Source organism: Callospermophilus lateralis, chromosome 1, assembly GCF_048772815.1.
Source record: "Callospermophilus lateralis isolate mCalLat2 chromosome 1, mCalLat2.hap1, whole genome shotgun sequence".
Lineage (NCBI taxonomy): Eukaryota > Metazoa > Chordata > Mammalia > Rodentia > Sciuridae > Callospermophilus > Callospermophilus lateralis.
In genome coordinates this window covers 155496284-155518182 of record NC_135305.1, presented here as the reverse complement: position 1 = coordinate 155518182, position 21899 = coordinate 155496284, and the positions used below count along the sequence as shown (strand labels likewise).

Here is a 21899-nt window from a genome sequence, read left to right as displayed (position 1 = left end):
AATAAATTTTGTCTCTTGTCCCCTCCTCCTACCCCCACCCCCTCAACCCTGTGTGAGATGTTGGGTTTCTTCTTCATGAGACATTGTCGAGAAGTCGCAGTGGTTGGAGAGGCGTAGGGGGTAGACTGCCTCTGCCTCTACTCCCTCCCCCCCCTTTTTTCTCTCTGGGAGGAGGAGGAGGGGAAGGGGTTTTGCAGAGCAAGCGATGGATGAGGAAAACATGACGAAAAGCGAGGAGCAGCAACCTCTGAGTTTGCAAAAAGCCTTACAGCAGTGCGAGTTGGTACAAAACATGATAGACTTGAGCATCTCCAACCTGGAAGGGCTTAGGACCAAATGTGCTACCTCCAACGACCTCACACAAAAAGAAATCCGGACCTTGGAGGTAGGTGTTGCCTACGGGGCGGGGGGGGGGGGAGCGATCCTTCCTTTCCCCTCTTCTTCCCACCATCCCTTTCCCCTCTGATTCTGTTTATTGGGGGTTGGGAGGGATGGGTCGGCCAGGTGGGCAAGATTGGTGTTCTGTGATTTATCTTCTTGCAAACCTGCGCCCGAGGTCCCCTCGCTGTGCGGCTGTTGTGTGTGCTTGGCTGGGTGGTGGTAGTAGCAGTAGTAATTGTTATTCGTTATTTATTATCACGGTTGCGGCTGTTCCATGATCATTTGCCTCCTCTTGGAGCAGGGAGTTCTGTCTTTTTTCCGCTTCTGGATTTGTTTATATGCCACGGGGGCTTGTGTGCTGGGTGCTATGTTAAGGAGCTGCAGAGAACCCACGTGACCTTGCGCATTCTGCAGGTGGTCAAAAGGTGGTTCGGGCTCACAGAGCGGGGCTGCCTCTACATCTAGACTTCTCCTCGCCTCCTTTCCTGCCTCTTTTTGCTCCGTAGATTTTTTTATTTCCTCGGTGATATTCCTGTTAGGAAGCAAAATGCAGGAAAAAATAAATCCCCACCGACCTATCCATTTCCAATACAATCATTGTGATGCAGCGAGCTGTTGCAGGCCTTCAATGTGTAAAACAGAGAATAATCCCTGGACCCTAACGCACAGGTGGCGTGGGAAAATACTCTTCCATCTCGGTGGGACTGCGTGAAAGGGTCCGGGAGGCGGAGTTATCTTTGGCATGTTGTAACATTCTTTCCAACTGAACTTGAGGGGGAGTTTGAAGCAGTTTTTTGAGGGATGGGATGGGGGAGGAGAGGGATGCAAAGTTACAAAGAAGATGGCAGGAAAAAAAAAAATCTCCCTCCCCCACTGAAGGCCATTTGGTCAGAAGAAGGTTTCAGGAGTCTCAAAAAAAAAAAAAAAAAAAAAAAAAAAAAAAAAAAAAAAAAAAAAAGCCTGGGTTTCCATGAAATCTTTGGGCATCCACAATGTTGAAAATGATTCAAAAAGGATTTGGCTCACTTCCTTCCCTCAAAATGGCCCATTGTACGGGTGACTTGATTAAATTTGGGAACTCCTGACATGGGCTGAGGATGGTGGCTGTGGGGTACCCCTTTGATGGGGTGGGTGTGTGCTGCACCTGGGAGGTTCTCCGTGTGTTACTAAGGCCTGAACTCTGGGGTCCTTACTGATCTTCTAGCCTGGGTGAGGGGTCCTCTCTAATTCAATGTGAGGGGTTTTTTTTGTTGTTGTTGTGGTGGTGGTTTTTGCTTTCATGGTTTTAAATTTGGCTGGATGTCAACCTGCAGGAGGTCGTCCTTTTGAAAGAGGAGTGTGTGTTTTAATGTAATGTTTGCTACCCCAGGACACATGTCTACGTGCACCTGTCATCTGGGAACATGATCCTCAGAAACGAAATAAGATAAATGTCAAGGGATATTGGGGGAGTGGGGAGTGTGTAGCCAGGCTCAGGTATTGCCTTTCTCAGAGCCGGAGAGAGAAGGCTTGGCTACTGGAAAAGAAAGTGTGGGATGCTTTGGCCCAGGCTCTGTCTCAACAGTGCCCCAGAGCAGATTCTGTTCAGAATTGCATGCAGTAAATAATCAATAGCCCCCAAAGGCCACCTGAGGTCTCATCTGTTCCTCTGAAGTCAGGAGTCCCACAAGTTTATTTTTATCTTACTGCATAAGTTTCTCCAGAGTTTTTTTCTCTTTAAGTGTGCTCTGTCCTCTGGTAACTCCCTGCACAGTGGTGATTGTTGAGGAGGGCACCGGGTTCCATGGCTTCTGGCCTGCAGAGAGGTTTTTCTTGTCAGCTAGGGGATGGAGGCATTCTTGTGGTGGTGATGGGGGCTTGCAGTTATAGGGAATGCATCTGTTTGTAGTTTCCTGGTCCCAGGATGTCACTGAGCATGTCGACCACTTTATCCACTATGCCCAGGGACTGTTCTGGGGCAGTTACGCCAATTTAGACTTCTTAGTTCTCTAGGGCTGGTGGGTGGGTGTGGGGGGGCTGATGACTGGGGATCCAGTCCTACCAAACCTCACTTATGGATCCACAGAGTTTTCTACTCCAGCATATGTCAAATTTCATATATCAAAGTCATGCAAAGATACTTATTAAACTGCAGATCCATAGCAGGTAACCCTGGAGATTCTAGTTCTAGTTGGAAAGGAGAGTGGGCCCAGGAATCTGCATTTAATGAACAGTATTTCTGCATTTCACTCTTTTTTTTTCTTTTTTGGGGGGTGATGGTGGTCCTGGGGATTGAACGCAGGGGCACTCAACCACTGAGCCCCATCCCCAGCCCTATTCTGTATTTTATTTAGAGACGGGCTCACTGAGTTGCTTAGCACCTTACTGTTGCTGAGGCTGGCTTTGAACTCTCGATCCTCCTGCCTCAGCCTCCCGAGCCTCTGGGATGACAGGTGTGCACCATGGCACCCGGTTGCATTTCAGTCTTTAATAAATCCTATTTCATTAGAAGATAGACGCCGTGTTTCTGCTTTCTGCTCACAGATGTGGAAGTTAGTAAGAAATTGAATGGATCATCCCTGGAAACCTTGATAGTGAGCAGCATCTAGTAACATGTACACACTCCTGTGGAATGGACTTGGCCTTCAGGAAGCCCGCTTTGTGGGGAGGGAGGCAAGGCTACTAGTATCTCTGTGAAATGACCAGGAAGTCTAAGTGGCAGTTGATAGGAGAGACAGCGCGTGGGCCCACCAGGTATGTGTTTGGCTTCATGGGACCGAAATCCCAACAACATGGGGAAACATGTCGTTTTTTCTCTCTTTTAGAAGAGGCCTGGGGAGATGGCCTGCTGGTGTTGGCTCAGTGGGGTTGGTGTCTTTGGGGATTCCCATGGCCTTTCCCCTAGGGTCGCCAGATGACTTCTGTGCTTTTAGCTGTGAGATCTGGGTTCATGGCAGGAAGGAGGAGGACCCACGGAGTGTGGCAGGGTGTCAGGCTTACACTTCTGGCTTCAGGAAATGAAGACTTCCCGGGGACAGCTTTTCCCCACTTCACGGGGGATGCTTGGTTATGTCTTCTTGGCCAGCATGGGGCCAAATGGCCAGCCCTAGCTGCAGGGGAGGCTGGGAGTGGGAAAGTGGGGACACCATCACGGGCCGTTGCCTGGGGTAACCTGCCTCGACTCCACACAATATCAGGTTCTGTAGGGCACAGGAGAGGGTGTGAATGGCCGTTGTGTGGACAGCCAGCAGTGCTGACCCAGAATGTCCATGGTACAAAAGAAAATTCGTGAGCTTTGTGGTTAGAGCTTTGTGTAGCTTTCCTATTTTTTAAAATCTTAGGCTACTAATTTAAACATTTTGATGCACAATTTACCATTTTGGGCAAAATGGCCATCACAGAATGACATCACGTTGCAAGGATTAAGAGTACTTCCGAGTACTTTCTAGCGCTGACTTGAACACGGTGCCCCCAAATGTTATATGAACAGTGACTGTGGGGATGATGATGGACAGCGTGACATGGACGAGGACAACTGAGAACAGAAGAGAAGGCATTTGGCTAGCGTTTCCAAAGTAGATTCTGGAGAACCCTAATTCTGTGGAATGCTACCATTTTTCGTTCTTTAATACATGCTACCTTCCAGGGACTGTCTTGGAGGCTTGTTCTGTGGACAAAACTGGTTGTGTGACTGAAAGGTTTGGGAAAGGTTGAGTTAAGCAGAGAGAAATGGACATCTTCACTGCAGGACTTCTCAGAGCCTTTAATGTGCCATATATGTGCGTCGTGTGTCCAAGCGAGGATGAGCCTGCAGTGTTTTCCTTTTCCAAGGATGTCCCTCAGGAATTTTCTCCCACAGGATATACCTGGGGTAACATCTGGCAAAGCATTTATGAAGGCCTTCTTGGTTGGGGAGATGGGGATTTGGAGTGGAAGGAAGGATGGGAAGGGTTGAGATTGCAGTAGAGGGGAGGGCTTGCTGGACACGAACCAACGGTAAACCCGATAACGGTATCCTCCTGCCTCCCTCCGGGGTGAAGCTGAGAGACCAGTATGATCAGAATGGAGGGTACCTGATGGCGTGTCATAGGCGATGAATTTGGGTCCCTAACTCTTGGGAGGACAGGGGAGTTAGACCAACCAATTTCATCCCTTTGAGAGGAGATGGAAGACTTCAAAGGTTTTGGGGTACCAAACCTCATTCAAGTTTTGTCTAATGACAGTTTGCAGTGGGGGGTGGCAGGTTTTTTCTGTAGAAAGCCAAAAAAAAAAAATAAATAAAAATAAAAAAAATATATATTTTAGGCTTTGGGAGCCCTACAGTTTCACATCACAGCTACTTGGCTCTGCTGTCCTAGCGCACGGAAGACATCATCCCCGGAGTCGGCGTGGGGAACGGTTTTCTAATAAAGCTTTATGGATGGACCCTGACATTCGGATTGGATATAATTCAGAGCATGAATATTATTTTTATTTTTTGATAATTTAAAAGTATAAAGGCTATTCTTAGTTTCTGTGCCTTTTAAGAATAAATGGTAGTTTGGGGCTGGGGCTAGGGCTCAGTGGTAGAGCGCTTGCCTAGCATGCATGAGGTACTGGGTTTGATCCTCAGCACCACATATAAATAAATAAATAAAATAAAGGCATCCTGTCCATCTACAACTACACAAAAAAAAAAGGATTAAAAAAAAAAAAAAAGAATAAGTGGTAGGTTATATTGGGCTCCCTGGGCTGCAGCTTGCTGACCACCTTCCAGTGTGAGACCAGTGTGCTCAGAGGGTACACTGGTCTCACACTGGAAGGTGGTGGCCAAATGGAGTGGGCCTTTGCTAGACTGCACTTTGGTCACATTGCAAGAGGAGGGCCATAGTGGAGTTGGGGTCCGGGTGGGTAAGTGTCGACTGTCCTGCTGCAGCTAGGGCATTGGGTCTTGCAATCCCTTTTGTCCACCCTTTGTTCTTCATCTGCTCCGTGTCAGTTATCTGCTGCTGGGTGATGTGTCGTCCCTAGACTTCTTACATCTGGGAAGCTCTACGACAACATCTTCTTTTCTGGGGTTCAGTGGACTGTGCTCAGCTGGCTGGTTCTTCTGCCAGCCTGGCCGGGGCTCACTCATGAGGCAGAAAGACAGGGGGATGGGACAGCTGAGCCCCTTCCTCCATGTGCCCTCACCAGTGGGATAGGCTGAGTCTCTGTCTTATATCCCAAGAGAGAAACAGCCGTCATCACACGGGGTCTTGAGATTCACAAGTCACACAGTGTCACTTCCACTGCATTTTGTGGGTTGGCGTGAGTCATGTGGCCAGCCTGCGTGCAGATGATGGGGAGATGGGCCCCCCTTCTTGGTGGACGTAGCTGCACAGTTGTAGTTGTGGAGCCTGTAACAAGAAGTCCCCCAACTGTGTAATGGACCCATAGGGTGAAGGCTTTTTCTTGCTCACAAAGCAGTTCAGTGTGGCTGTTCTTGCTGGTGGGCTCTTTATTCTGCAGCATTATCGTTGCTGACACTGAGAAGGGGAAGAAAGTGCAGGGAAGACAGAGCCTCTGAGGAGCCTCGTTCCCCCAGGTCGCCCTCCTCAGATCTGCGTGCGTATCCTGAGCTGGAGTTGAGTCCTTCCACTGCAAGGAAGATGGGGAAGAAAGTTCAGCTGTGGGGCCAGGAAGAATTTGCCTCTGCCACAGCGAATGATTGGCTGTTGTGTTGGTTTCTGTGGCTACGGAACAGCCACCCCCCAGCTTAGTGGCTTGCACAGCGATCCTTGCCTTGCTCAGGAGCTTGCAAGTGGACCCTTTTGGTTCACCTTGCCTGAGTCCCTCTTGGGATCATGTTCATCTGGTGGCTTGCTGGGAACTGGAGGGTCTAAGGGCTAGGGTGCCTCAGGTCTCCTCCCGGTGGCCTCTGCAGCACGGCAGCCCAGGTTTCTTACCTGGTGGCAGCAGCGGTGTCAGAGGAGGTCAAATCCCAGTGTATGAACCCTTCTCTCACCTCCCTGTCTGCAAACACCTGCAGCTTTGCTCCTGTCCATTGGCCAGAGCGTTGAATGAATCCACCCAGAGTCAGGATTCAGAAGTTCAGGTGTGTGGGAGGTGCTCGTGAATTGGATCTGGGGAAGGCGGAGGAAAATAAAGGACTGAGGAGCATTCCTGGGGAGTGTCCTCAGTGCCAGCTGAGCACAGTCCACTGAACCCCAGAAAAGAAGATGTTGTCGTAGAGCTTCCCAAATATAAGGTGGAGTCATTGTTTGAAATGTGAAGACTTGGGTGGACGGGGTTGGGCCTGACGGCCGAGCCCTGATCAGGAGGTTCCATGTGTCAAGTAGACCATTGGATGTGCAGGCCTGGGGTCTAGAAGGCTGGGGATGTGAACGTCACCAGGTATGCGCTCTCAGATCATTAAGGTGTTATTTTTAATGGCTGTGTAGTGTGACAGGGACGGTCCATAATTTAACCGAAACTCTACCATTGGGCGCTTGTGTTCATAATTTCCCGTTGTAAACAATACTGTCGCGAACATCCTTGTGGCCTTCAGATCCTAGAAGTGGGATTGCTGGATTGATGGGCGTGTTTCAGGGTGTTTTATAGATTTTGCCAAATTGCCTTTTTGCCAGCAGGGTGGGGAAGGGTCCGTTTTCCCATGGCCTCAGCACGTCTATAGTTTTGACTGTGTCTGGACGTCTGAGAGCTCAGGAGAAGGGACGTAGGCAGCAGAGGGTTGGCGTGGGAGCTTTATTGGTTCTTCTTGGAAAGGACCTGAAAAATGCCAGGGGGCACTTGGTTTTCTTCCCAGAGTGGCCCGCCGGTGAACACTGGCCCTTTCCTTTTGCCTTGCTCTCATAAAAGGATGTGTGAGTCTGTGCATGTGTATGTGTGCACACAGGTGTGTAAGGGGTGTCTCACAATCTGAGTTAATGACAAATGTTAATATCCAAGTGGTTCAGTGCCCTCTCAGATTTTTGGAGTGGAGAATTTGTTATTATTATTATTTTTACTTCTGATGGATAGAAAACTGGGGTCTTCCCCCAACCAGGAATTGGTCATTTTCTGGGTTCCCACCCAGCTCTCCGGAAGAGAGGACAGGTTTCCTGTGGGCTGCTCTGGGTCAGAGCTTCTGGTGGAAGCTGAGGGATGGGAAGGGAAATGGGACAAAAGTAGGAGAAGCTAGTGCAAGTGCAGAATGACTTTCTTCTGCAGGGTTTCCGTGATGCTTGGGATTCTCTCTAGTGGGTTTCGACCACAATTGTGGTTGTTCCTATTTTGCAAGAGGCTTAGAGTCACTGATTTGTCCAAGACTGTCATAGAAATGCAGCCACAGACCCCAGGAATGGAGAGTGGGTTCCCCCAAGATTGGTGTGGTCTGGAAGGGATGGAAGAGAGATGAGAGCAGATACGGGTATGTGCAGATGTTATGATTAGAGGTGATGGTTTTGGGATTAATGAGAATCATAATCATGGAATATTATTGTACTAAAATGTTTCTTTGGTGACTATTATAGATACCAACTATTGAATTGAAATATAGGACTGATGGATACAATGTAGACATTCACAGATATGATGGAGGGGGAGACAGAGAGAGGGAGACACCTTAGACCTGGACTAACAGTATGGCGGCCTTCTACCACTGGTGGTTGTCGATCAACTGAAATGTATTGAGTCCTGATCAAAATGGGCCGTTAGTGCCAAATACTTGCTAGATTCTGAAGTTTTAGTAGGAAGAATGGAAAATATTTCATTAATATTTTTTTTTAATATTTGATGCATTGAAATGGTAATACTTCATATATATTAAGTTAAATAAATTAAAGTTAATTTCACCTGTATCTTGTTCTTTTTTCTTTCCCTTGAGGCTACTGGAAAATTTTTAATTATACATGGGGGATGCCATATATTCATATGGGATTTTGAATGTTGAGATGATTTCTATTTTACCACTAAAAAATCTTGTTCTTGATAAAGACTGAAAGTCTGCTCCCCTTAGAATTACTAGACAGCCATTGATCAAAGCACTGGATGCATTCCAAAGATGGATGTGTGTTGGATTTTCCTGGACCAGTAGAGAACTGAAATGAAGACTCAAAAATAATAGCCCAAGTCCCTGAAAATTTGGCAATGTGCTTGAAGCAGTTCAGACCAGTAGTAAAGGGCTCAGGCTCTGCAGTGGACTGCGCAGATTCCAATATGGTTCAGGACCCACAAGCTCAGGGACCTTGTGTCCTCAGTCTCTTCTTCGTGAGCCCCAGTTCCCTTACTCATAAAACTAGACTCATTCATACGGGGGGGTTGTCATTAGATGGGGTCATGCATTCAGGAGCCAAGCAGAGTGCCCCGCACATGGCAAATGCTTAACCATAACGGTCAGCCTTGATGTTTTTGATGATCATCTGCCCTGCCGACCGGCATGAGGGAGGTTAGGTGGTTTCAGCCCTGTGGGGGAGTATGTGTTCTGCAGTACCTGGTGGTGAGGAGTCTTCCTCGGGTGTATCATGCTTTATTCAATGTACATTAACTGGACGCCCACTGTGTGAGACATGGGACCATTACAGCATGCCCCTTCTGTGGGGCAGTGAGACCCCCATTGGGTTGCGGGTGTTGTATGTGATGCAGATTCTGGACATGAGGTCTGGGTCTTTGCATTTGCCCACAGATGTTTTACCTCCCATCAGTGTCTGGCAGGCCGTGGTCTTTAGTCACGTGCTCCTCAGGCGTCAGGTTGGATAGTAAAGTACCAGTTGTGGGGTCGAGCCTTACAGCTCGGGGACTTGTCTTCAGTGACCAGGGTGAAAAGTGGCTGTGATATCTGAGCATCTGAAAGCACGTCCCTTAGGTAGGGGAACCCGTCAGAGATTGCCCACCCCTCCCTGCATCCATCGCCCAGCTTCGTCTTGGTCATTTGGGCTGAGCTCTACCTCACAAGACAACATTGTCAAAAATTGATTTTTTATTATGGTCAAATGTACATAGAACTTACCACTTAAACCATGTTTTAAGTTCATAGCACAGTGACGTGTTACAGTACCCTGGCATGTTGCACAGCCGTCACTGCTATCTAGCTTCTAGAAGTTTCCCATCATCCCCAGCAGAGATTCTGTACCCATTACACAGTGACTCCTCCCACCCCAGCACATGGTGATGATCTCTGTTCTACTCTCTGTCTATGAACTTGACTCCTCTAGACATCTCTCCTAAGTGGAATCACATAACATTTGTCCCTTTGTGTCTGGCGTATCTCTTCTCGTGGCATACTAGTTCCAAGGTTCGCCTGTGCTCTACGATGTATCCACCCTTCACTGATCTTTATGGCTGAATCCTAGACGGTTGTATGGATATTCCAAGTTTTACGTATTCATTCACCATCAACAGACCTTTAGGTTGTTTCCACCTTTTGGCTACTGTGAAAAATGCTGCCGTGAACATGGGTGGAGGAGTATCTGTTTGGGTCCCGTCTTTCATTTCTTTTGGGGTATATACCTTGGAGTGGAAATTGCCAGGTCATGTGGCAATTTTATTTCTGATATTTTGAAGAACTGCAGGGTTGTTTTCCAGAATGGCGGCCCCATTTGACATCCCCACCAGAAATCCCCAAAGGTTCCAGTTTCTCTCTATCCTTGATGACTTTGGTTATTTTCCATTTTTTTAAAACAGATCGCCATCCTTGTGGGTATGAAGTGGTATCTTGTTGTGGGTTTGATTTGTGTTTTCTGTGGTGGTTAATGATGTCTTCTCACGTGCTTATGGACTCTTGGTCGTCTTTGGAGAAATGTCTATTTGAGTCCTTCCAGAAAGCAGCCTTCCCCCCGCACCCAAATAAATAAATAAATAATATAATAATAAAATTGAAATTGATTTTTTTCGAGCTTTACCGAGGGGTAGCTGACAGGTAACGGTTGTATGTCTTTAAGGTGTGCAACACGATCTGACCCATGATGCATAATCAAGGAAGTTAACACCTCCATCCCGTAGGATGAGAGTGTTCATGACCGACTCTCAGCAGCATTTGGAGTTGACAGTATAGGGTCACTAATTAAGTCACCGTGTTGCCCGTGAGATCCCCAGAAGTCATCTGAGAGTCTGAAAAGGTTGTACCCTTGGCCAATATCTTCATTTTCTCCACTTTTCCTGACCCCAGCTCTTCTACTCTGTTACTATGATTTTGACTTTTTTAGATTCCGCGTACAGAGCGAGATCCCACAGCTGTGCTTTCTCTCTCTGACCTGTTTCACCTTGTGAAGTGACAAGGTGGCCTTTTGATCTGGATGGTTAGAATTGTCCTGCTGAGCTGGATCTGCTCCCTGGTGACTTCTGTTCTTGGATTCCACTCTCTGGAGGTTGGGGAATGATGCCGGTCTCTCCTTGGTCTGAGAAATGGTATCAAGAAGAGTTTGCATGTTATTCTACCTGCCAGGTAGACACTCGAGAGATGGCTGTGCCCCCTACACCCTGACAGTCTCCCATTGAAACTTTTTTTTGGGTGAGGGTGCTGGGGATTGAACGCAGGGGCACTCGACCACTGAGTTACATCCCCAGCCCTATTTTGTATTTATTTATTTTTTTTGGTGTTCATTTTTTTTAATTTTATTTTTTTTATTCTAATTTGTTCCTATTTTGTATTTTATTGAGAGACAGGGTCTGAGTTGCTTAGCACCTTGCTGTTGATGAGGCTGACTTTGAACTCTCGATCCTCCAGTCTCAGCCTCCTGAGCCACTGGGAGTACAGGCGTGTGCCACTGTGCCTGGCACCCCATTCCTTTTGATGGCCGAGTAGTTTTCCATTGTATGGATGGACTACAGTGTGTGTATCCATTTAGCTATTTCCACTGTCTTTTTCTGCTCTTTGGTGGTCATAGACAAACTGCCTATAAATATTCATGTGTGGTTTTTTTTTTTTGTTGTATGAACATAAGTTTTAATTTCTCTAAATACCTAGGGGTGGAATGGGTAGATCATAGGTTAGGTATAGATTTAATTTCATAAAATACCACAAACTCCCAGACGGTACCATGATGTCTCTTCACCAGCGACGCATGAGAGGCCCAGTTGCTGCACGTCCTCACCCTAGTACTTGCTCTGATTGGCATTTTAAAAAATTTTAGCCATTTAAATAACTGTGTAGTGATTTTAATTTGCATTTTCCCAGTGACTGATGTTAGACACAGTTCACAGGATCTTTCTCATCCATATATCCTCTTTGATGAAGTATCTGTTCAAGTCTTTGCCCATCTGGAAAAAATTGGATTGCTTCTCTCCTTACTGTCGTGGTTTGAGAGTTCTTTACACATCCTGAATACAGTCCTTGCTCAGATTCGTGCTTTGCCGATCCCCCGTCCTGTTCTGTGCACCACGTTTTTCTTTTAACTGGGTCTTTGGCAGAGCAAGATTAAAATCTGATGAAGTCTGAATTGATTTTTTTTTTCTCCAAGGATCACGTTTTTGGTATTCTGCACAAGAATTTTCCATAACTGCTGGTCACAATGATTTTCTCATAAATATTTATTTTTATCATTCACACGTAGATCTGTGATACCTTTGATCAAATGTTGTATATGGTGTGAGGTTTAAGTTCCGTTCATTTTAGTATTGGGTGGAGGATTTTTGAGTTGATGTCCATGAGGGATATTGATCCGGGGCTTTCCTTTCTTACGATGATGGTCCCATAATGAGTTGAGAAGTGTTCCCTGTGCCTCTGTTTTTCTGGAAGTTACTGTGACATTGGTGTTTCTGCTTCTTTACAAGTTGGAATTCAGCAGTGAAATGATTTGGGCTTAGAAATCATGTGTGCGCGCGCATGCACGCGCATGTGTGTAAGGTTTTTAGCTAAAAATTAAATCTCTTGAATGGTTTTGGATTACTTATGCAATGTATTTATTCTTGGGTGAATTTTGGTAGCTCGTGGCTTTCAAGGAATTGGTACATTTAACCTGTTGAATTTATACACATAGAGTTGTTCGTAGCATTTCTTTATCATCCTTTTCGTGTCTGTGGGCTCTGTAGTGATGTCTCCTCTTTGATCCCGGATTTTGGTCGTGTGTGTGTGTGTGTGTGTGTGTGTGTGTGTGTTTTTTCCTTTTGCCAGTCTGGTTGAAGATTATAATTCTCATATATATATATATATTTTAATAGAACTGGACTTTGGCTTCTTTCATTTTCTCTGTCATTTTTGTTTTCAATTTCATTGATTTCTATTCTCATTTCCATTCTGCTTGCCATGGGTTTGTCTTGCTCTCCTTTTTCTATTTCTTGAGGTGATACTTAGATCATTGATGTGAGAACTTTTTCCTTTTCTGATCTAAGTATCTCTTGCCATCAATCTCCCTCTAGGAGGACTTTTGCTGTACCCTGTAGATTTTTACATGCCGCATTTAATGTTCTTTAGTTGGCAATATTTTTCTGATTTCATCCTCTTTGATGCACTTGGTTTTTAGAGGTGTGGAACTTCCGAGAGCTTGGGTTTTCCTGTTGTCTTTTTGTTATGGATTTTCTACTTCAGTGATGACCAGTGAACACATTTTGTGTTGTTACATTCTCTTAGCGTGTTTAAAATTTGTGGCTCCTGATTTCTTTTCTCTTCCTGGGTGTTCTTAAGGGCAAGTGTTCTGCTGTGGATGGTGTGGTGTTGTGTGAATGCCAGCTTGGCCAGTTGGTGACGTGGTCCACATCCTTTACTCCTGGCTTATGCAATGTACTTGTTCTTGGGTGAATTTTGCTAGCTTGTGGCTTTCAAGGAATTGTTAAGTTGTTGAATGTTAGGGTCTGTAAACAAGTCAAGATGGTGCCTGGCATTTTGCCAGAGGGAGTGGTTTGTGAAGTAACTCCAGCGAGCCATTAAGTGTGGAGATTCCTTATTGGTTGACTGCTGTATCTAGTTTATGTTAATTAGATAAGCTGTGTGAATGTATATATACCCCTCCTGTCCTACAATAAACGGCTCCCACTCCTGCTGTATCAATGTACACAAGTTGCTCGTCACACCCCCCCCCCCCCCCCCGTTAGTTTGCCCAGCCAGTCGGGCTGCGGCAGATGGTGGCCCGTCCGGGGAGCCCTGGGACACTTGGGGGTAAGTGACGAAAAAAAAAGCTGCCTGTCCCTAGATAGAACAGAAGCAAATCTGCTTGTCCCTAGATAGGGCGAGAGAAAAAATGGCCATTTTGAGAAAATGGAGAAGATTGATACAGTATGTTTGTGTCTTGTTTTGTCTTGAAATGTTGTATTGTCTTTGTGATAAAAATATGGAAGGGTTGTTAGGTAAATTACTAAGGGAAGGAGGCACCCCAGTGGAACCAAGAATAGTTAGGGCATGTGTTGATGGAAGCCCAGGAACTCTAGTCAGAAAGAAGAAAGTTCAGAAGAAGAAGGATTATCAGGAAAAAAGTTGCAGCAAAAGGCTATTACTGAATACTTTTCATTACCGGAGGGTGTGTGAATCGGCGCAGCGGCTGCCACGTGCGTGCGTGAGCCGGTCACAGCGTAGCAAGGACTTTGCAAGCGGCAACAGCTGGCTCTTCCCTGCCCCCACCCGGGGAGCGGGACACCACTGCGAGAGCCCCAGTCCAAACCTGACCTGGAGGCACAGTCTCGCAGGCTCTTGCTCCCTGTGCCCAGAAGCAGTTTGAGTCCGGAACACTCCCCAGGGCCATCTGGGGCTGCCCGGGATGCTGCAGGCGGAAGATGGGCTGCATCCCTGAAGTTTGATCATTTCCAAGGCCAGTAACTACAATGGTTCTCCCACACCTGGAAGCTAATGAGTAATGAGCACTATTAAGGCTTATTTCAAATATAAAAAACCTTGAGATAATATACACTGCTTTACCTGGACTGAGACAACAAACTGTAATGTATAACAAATTGTAACTCGGTATCTTTGCTAACAGTGTCATTGCTGGTATAATTTTTCCAAGGGCTTCTTGCATGGAGCCATCAATTGGCTTGGTATTGTGGCATTTTGTATCCTCTCCTTCTGCTTGTAGCAGATTATTTATGGTGTTTGTGTAAAAACCACTATGGTCGTCATTTAAATTAAACAAAAGGGGGAAATGTTAGGGTCTGTAAACAAGTCAGGATGGCGCCTGGCATTTTGGCAGAGGGAGTGGTTTGTGAAGTAATGCCAGCGAGCCATTAAGTGTGGAGATTCCTTATTGGTTGACTGCTGTATCTAGTTTATGTTAATTAAGATAAGCTGTGTGGAATATATATACCCCTCCTGTCCTACAATAAAGGGCTCCCACTCCTGCTGTATCAATCTACACAAGTTGCTCGTCGTCACCCCCCCCCCCCCCCCCCCCCCCCCCCCCCCGGTTAGTTTGCTGCAGCTGGGCTGCCGACCTCTTCTGCAGTATCCTGGGTTTGTTCATGGCTCTTTCCAGCCTCCTTAGTTTTTGCTTCATGTACCTGGAGCTGTTTTATTACATGTACTCACCTTGAGAATGGCTCCATCTCCTTGGTGAATTGACCCTCTATCATGAGTTTCTTGTTACCCCTGGTCATTTCCCTTCCCCTGAAACAGGTTTTCTCTTATTCTGATAGAGCCACTTTAGATTTCCTTTTGCTTAAGTTGTTAGAAATCAACGTGAACTTCATCATTTTGAATATTTTAAAGTATACAGTTGAATGGTTTTTCGTATACACTTAGTTTTGCAACCATCATTACTAATTGCAGAACATTTCTATCAAAACACACAGACACACACACACACACACACACACAGACACACACACACGACACCTTATGCCTGTAAACAGTCAATTCCAATTACCCTGCATTGCATCCCCTGTCTACCATGAATCGCTGTGGTTTTACATGTTCTGACATTTCATATAAATGAAATTGTACAGTATGTGGAGTTTTGTGTATGGTGTCATTAGTCAGCATAATGCCTTCAAGGATTTTCCATGTGAGTAGCATAGATCAATACTTCATTCATTTTTATGGCTGTCTAATATTCTACTGCATAGATATATCCATTCTGTTTATCCTTTGATCAGTTAATGGACATTTGGGCTGTTTCTACCTTATAGCTATTGTGAATGACACTGCTTTGAGCCTTTATTTGGATAGGAGGATGGGGACACTTGGAGAGAAAACTGTTTTTGTTCTGCCACAAATGAAGGCAGCTTGAAAATCTAGAAGCCCTCTCTCTAGGCTGTGACAGTTCCCTGGATCTCTTGCAGGGGCTTGGTTGGTTGTTTGTATGCCAGCTTATAAACTCTTCGTAGGACTTCAGAAATAGAGAAAATGTTCTTTTCTTTTGGTAATGGGGATTGGACTCCGGGGTACTTGACCACTGAGCCACATCCCCAGCCTTATTTTGTATTTAATTTAGAGACAGCATCTCACTGAGTTGCTTAGCGCCTCACTCTTGCGAGGCTGGCTTTGAACTCACGATCCTCCTGCCTCAGCCTCCCGAGCCACTGGGATTATAGGTGTGCACCACTGCGCCTGGTGAAAATGGTCATTTTAAGACATCAGTTGCCAATAAGGCAAAGCGGGTTACTATGGAAAAAATAGAATATATAATTAAAAAGAGAAATGAACACTCTCTGAATCCCACCACCTGCCCATGAGCATCATGAAGCTCCGTTCCAGAGGTGGACAGGGTTTTCCTCATGCAGATGTGTGTTGTGGGGCGGACGTCATGTGGAGTGACCTGTAGCCGTAACTATATCACATGTATCTTGCTGTCTTCTCTTTTCCCTTTAAAAGTTGACTCAAGACACTGCCCACTATTAATGCAGCATTTCCGATGGCTGCGTGACACTCCAGCACAAAGTCACCGCGTAACCTGACCCCCTTTAGGGAGTTAGATGATTCCTGGCTCTTGGCTCTCGTAAACCCAGCCTTAGTGACCACTTTGGAAACAAAATCTGTGTAAAGCATTCTTCTTTGTTTCCTAAAGAGATAGCCCTAGAAGTGGACTCACTGGGTCTCGTGAGGGCACGTGCTCATCTGCGGTGCCACCATCCTTCAGAGGGAGCGCGTCCATTCATAACCCCCTCAAGGGTTGAAGGGGCAGGCTCGTGGCTTTGTGTCTTCAGGTGCGACAACTGGGAGAGGGGAAGTGTTGCAGAGAAATCTGGGGCTTAGTAAGAGGACGTGCAGTCCCTTCTGCGTCTGTGGATCAGTGTGTGAGCTGACTCTGGAGCTTGGTTTTAAGGAGGCGCACTATCAGTTGAAATAAGAGTTGCCAGGCGCCACAAAGCACGCCTGTCATCCCAGCAGCTCGGGAGGCTGAGGCCGGAGGATCACCAGTTCAAAGCCAGCCTCGGCAACTTAGCGAGGCCCTAAGCAACTCAGGGAGACCCTGTCTCTGAATAAAAACATTAAAAAGGGCTGGGGATGTGGTTCAGTGGTTAAGTGCCCCTGGGTTCAATCCCTGGTGCCAGATCATGCCAATGACTAGGAAAACCTAATTTAAAAATGACACATTTCCCTCCTCAAATGACATCTGAAAGAGGTGTGAGTTTCACAGCTGAGGCTGCCTGATTTCTGGGTTCACACCGTGAGTTCTTTACGGGATCAGGTAGGAAGCCCCTGGGAAGAAGATGGGTGGGGCCAGGTTACCCAGCGGGGGACACAGTGGTCCTGGGTGAATGCACAGCAGGTGACCCATCTCGAGTTGTCCAGTGTGGCCAGTGGGTAGTAGGGGGTTGTCCAGTGGGTAGTAGGGGGCCTCCTGATGTGGCCACCACATAAATTCAGTGATCATCAAATCGTGGCCAGTCAACTCCCCTCCTCCCTGACAAAGCTCTCTGGATTATTTTGAAGCAATTCCCAGGGCATCACAACATATCGTCCTCCATACAGTTCATTATGTTATTCCTTTTTTCTTTTTTGAAGGGGGTGGTACCAGGGATTGAACTCAGGGGCACTCGAACACTGAGCCCCATCCCCAGTCTTGTTTTGTATTTTATTTAGAGTCAGGGTCTCCCTGAGTGGCTTAGGGCCTCGTTTTTTGTTGAGGATGGCTTTGAATTCGCAATCCTCCTGCCTCAGCCTCCTGAGCTGCTAGGATTCCCGGCATGCGCCACTGCGCCTGGCTTAATATAGTATTTCTAACAAACAGGTTTTAAGCATAACCAGATTACTGTGATCACGCCACCAATCCCTTGATCAGATATTTCCTTCAACGACAAATCAAAATATGTATACACAACAGAGAACTCAAAGCGGCCGCTGTGGAAAGCAGGTACTGGCCCGAGCTCAGTTGGCATTTGCTCAAAACATCCTGGGGACTGTCTTCAGAGTGGTTTTAGGAGAAAAGAAGTCTCTTTACCTTCTTTTTGGTTAGAACTTGAATGTCAACCTGCACTGTAGCTGCGTGACCTACTCCTGACGACTTCTGTCCCCTTTAAGATTTGCAAGTCGTCAAGGCTGCTCCCTCAGAGAACAAGATGGGTGGCCATTGAAGATGATGGCGGTGTTCTGAGCTTGAGTCTAAAAGGCAGTTCCAAGGGAAGAGTCATGGCTTCGTCACAGGCAGGTCTCCAGCCATCGACACTCTCCGCTTGGAGGGGACCTGGGTGATTAGTTTCGCTCCCTTTGTCCCTTCATCTGTTAAATGCATCAGACATTTAAAAGTGACAGAAGGGTCGCCTAGACCTGTGGACCTTACAGTGTACAGATATATGTTGCAGGTGGGTACCTGCTAGATCCTGGAACACGGCATACCCTCCCTCGTAGATCTAGGGACTCGGTAAAAGCTAAATCTGAAGAATGATGATGGTGAGGAAAGAATGTTTCAGAGAGAGAGAGAGAGAGAGAGAGAGAGAGAGAGAGAGAGAGAGAGAACACAGTATGTGCAAAGGCCCAGGGGTAGGAGAGGCCTGGGACATTCAGGGACCAACTGGAGCCCTGCGCAGCTGGAGCGGTGAGTGCTTTGGGCATATTTGGAGGTGGAGGGATTGGATGCCACTATTTTTGCTTTCTTGAAACTGGGACCCTTGGCATCCTCTTCCTGCTTCATCCTAGGAAAACCGAGGCGGTCTCATTTACCAAATCGGAGGAAGTTCCCTCATCTCTTCTGTCCACTTCTCCAATGCAGTTTGAAAACATAACATGAAATGTATTGTCCCTGAAGGTGGAGGCAGGTCCCTTAACACCACTGCCAGCACAAGCCACCCTGCACTACCACCATAATAGGTGGGCAGGACCTCGCGGAGGCTGGGGCAGGGGGAAAGAGGCCAGGACATCCCTGGCTCTGGGCTTGCTGTTGGCAGCGGTGCAGAAGATGTCTCTACAGTCATGAGAAATCCATCAGTCACATGCTGCAGGTCGGAGAAGCTGGTCATTGTCTGATCGGATTAACGATAACGAGAGCAGTCTTAAATGAACTCAGATTAAGAGGAGGACTCCCCCCGACCGCTCGGTCACAGGTGCCTAATCACATTTCCTCCCAGCCGGTTGCTGCTGGCTGTCTGCTAAGATGGGGCCACAGGTCTCCTCCAAGGTGGAGCCAAGGGCAGGGAGGGTGAGCGGAGCCCAGCCGATCAAAGGCTGGGGTCAGAGGGAGGAAGAGCCCTGGCACTCTGGGCTCTGGCTTGAGTCTGTCTCGTCTCCCCGACACTGTGAGGTTTCGCAGACCCCTTTCCCCTTTCCTTGGGTCGGCTTTATCCCAACTCCCGATTTCTCAGTACCCAGCACCTGCCACCTATTATGCAGGGTTCTGGGTGCTGGGGACGCGTCCATGAGAACAACAGGAAAAGTGCCTACTCACTGTACTCGGCAGAGACTCAAATATTGGGAGATGAGGGAGCAATCCCTGAGGCTGTCTGGGGGGGAAGCACTTCAGAAGGAGGAAGCGTCTTGTGCAAAGGCCCTGAGGTCTCTGAGGAACAGCCAGGAAGTGGGTGTGACCCAAGTGGAGTGTTAAAGGTCAGGTGGAGAAGTGAAGTGGGATCAGATCTCTAGGGACTTTGGGACCCTTGGGAAGATTCTTGACTAAGCAGAATGAGGCACACTGGATAGTTCTGAGCAGAGAAATAAACCTGAGCTGGCTTGAGTCTTAACAGCAGCGGCTCTGAGTTAAGGCAGAGAGGTGAATGAGAAGCCCGTGGCTCACCTCCGGTTGGAGAGTGTGCTTGGATTCTGAACGTATTTAGGAATGACAGTCACAGGGTGGCCAGCTGGCTCTGACCTGGCTGGGGACCGCCGTCCTGCCACCCTCCTGCCCCTGGGTGACTTCCTGCATGACTCTCCTGAACCACAGAGGGGACTGGGAAGGTCTTTAGTGCTCTCAGGAAACCGTGCCCCCACCACCCCAAGCAGGTCCCGTCTGTCCTGCGCCCTAACCAGGAGCGCATCAGGGTTGCCAGAGAAATCCAGGGTGCTCCGGTAAGTGACGAGCACTCCTGCCGTGGAGGGTGCCTAGATACACCTGTCGCACAGGACATACGGCACTGAACCGATTGGTGGTTTATCTGAAATTCAAGTTTAAATGATTGTCGCCCCCCACACCAACCCCCAGTGCTGGGAATCGAACCCAGGGCCTAAGCAGGTTCTTACCACTGAGCTACCGCCCTCCCCCACCCCCGTGAATGTCTTTTTATTCACGGAACCTGGCAATCCGAGGTGATCATACCAAAGGAAATGTGCTGTCACCGCAGATCACTTATGACTAGCCCCGGCAGCCACCTCATGCTAGTGTTGGTGTTTGTGGATCAGAGGTGTGTGAGCTTCTTGTTCTTTTTGTTTGTTCTTGAAACCTGGGATCCAACCTGCAGGCACTTTGCCACTGAGTTACCCCGGCGGCCTTTTTTTATTTTTTCATTTTAAGACAGGGTCTCACTAAATTGCCGAGGGCATTGCTAGGTTGCTGAGGCTGGCCTCCAACTCGGGATCCTCCTGCCTCAGCCTCCCGAGTTGCTGGGATGGCGGGTGTGCGCCACCCTGCTCCGCTGTGTTCTTATTTTTGACGGTGGTTTTGTTAGTTTCTTGGGTTGCTGTGGCAAAATATCTGAGAAAAGCAACTTTACAGGAGAAGACAGGTTTCTTTGTGGGCTCATGGTTCCTAGTCCGTGATCTTTGGGCCCCTGTTGCTTTCGGGGGCCATGGGGAGGCAGAACATCTCAGTGGGGAGAAAATGATGGGTCAAAGCTGCTCACACCATGACGTCCAGGAAGGGGGAGGGTGGAGGGAAAGGGGAAGGATCCAGGTTCCCAATATATCCTTTAAGGTCACCCCCAACACCCTAACTTCTTTCCCTTTGGCCCCACGCCTCCTAAAAGTTCCGCCAACCTGTGGAGTCACAGGCTGGCAACCCAGCTTTTCGCATCTGGACCTTTGGGGACATTTCAGAACCGAGCCACAACAGTGACTTTAAGTTTGAAGTTTTGAATTTAACTGTCCTGTGCTTCCTGGGCCCATATGTCCACCTTTCAACGTCCCGTTTTGAACTGTCATTTTAAGATGCGCTCAGGTTTTGGATCACAGTGTTGCTGGTCCAGCTGGAGCCATGACCTTGGGCTGGGTCCCCCTCTGTGTCTCAGCTTCCCCATCTGGGAAAAAACAGGCAGAGGCCAGGCCTGACCTCATAACACCGCCACAGGGTTAGACGATGTGAGCACAATGCCTAAGCTCGGTGACCGGCCCTCGGTAAACGTCAGCCCCTGCAGTTACAGTGAATTCATAGCAATGGATCGGGCTGGTCTGGAAACCATCGGCGTTTGGTTGGTTTTCCAAATCCGCTTCTCAGTGCTATTTGGAAATTTTCTGGTTGACTCGCTCCTGCCGTTTGGAACTTGTGCCTGGGAGACTGGTTCCTTAGGACAGAGTAGCAGGGCTCAGTCTTGAACCTGGATGCACCTGAGCAGCTTTCAACTCTCCACTATTTTGGTGGGAAGGTGAGGCTAGAGATTCTCTACCCTCTAACGGTGATTGGGAGTGGTGGGCAGCACTGTGGGAGTCTTTTTTGGGGGGGCGGGGTTATGAGGGATTGAACTTAGGGGTACTCCACCACTGAGCCCCCTCCCCAGCCCTATTTTGCATTTTATTTAGAGACAGGGTCTCTTAGGGCCTCGCTTTGGCTGAGGCTGGCTTTGAACTCTCCATCCTCCTGCCTCAGCCTCCGGAGCTGCTGGGATGACAGGCGTGGGTCACCATTCCTGGGGACTGTGGGAGTCTTGGTGCTAGACTTTGCCCCAAGTCCAAGCAGGAACGCCCTCTGTAGTGAGGGAGCCCAGCCTGAGTCTGAGCAGGGACGTGACCTCCTTTCTGACTTGTTCCCTGCAGCCCGGCCTCTAACCTCACCTACTCCTTCCCTGCAAGCCCTGCACAAATGCTGGGAGTGGTTAAAAGCGGACTCCCAGGGCATCAGGAGCCTTGCGAGCCATCCAGGGACAGGGCAGGGACCGGGCTACACCAAGGGGCCCCTGTGCCTTCAACATGCCTCTTTTTTTTGCTTCAGATCATTTTAAATGGACATATTTTCCCAGCTCGGTGTTTTTAGGCACATGATGCTTTGAGGGAAATGTTTTTAGATGTCTGTGGGAGACACTTGCTGCCGCAGGTTTCTGCTCTGCACGACTCTCACGGCTTCTGTCAAAAGCTGTGC

At 47.8% G+C, this 21899-nt stretch overlaps 1 protein-coding gene across 1 annotated transcript in view; it reads left to right on the top strand.

Moving 5' to 3' along the window:
• Positions 1-205: 205 nt before the first annotated feature.
• Ksr2 (kinase suppressor of ras 2) overlaps positions 206-21899 on the top strand; it is a 365358-nt gene continuing 343664 nt past the window's right edge. The window contains exon 1 of the mRNA XM_077110178.1: positions 206-385. Within this exon, the coding sequence (XP_076966293.1) occupies positions 206-385 (180 nt within the window). The remainder of the gene's footprint in view (positions 386-21899) is intronic.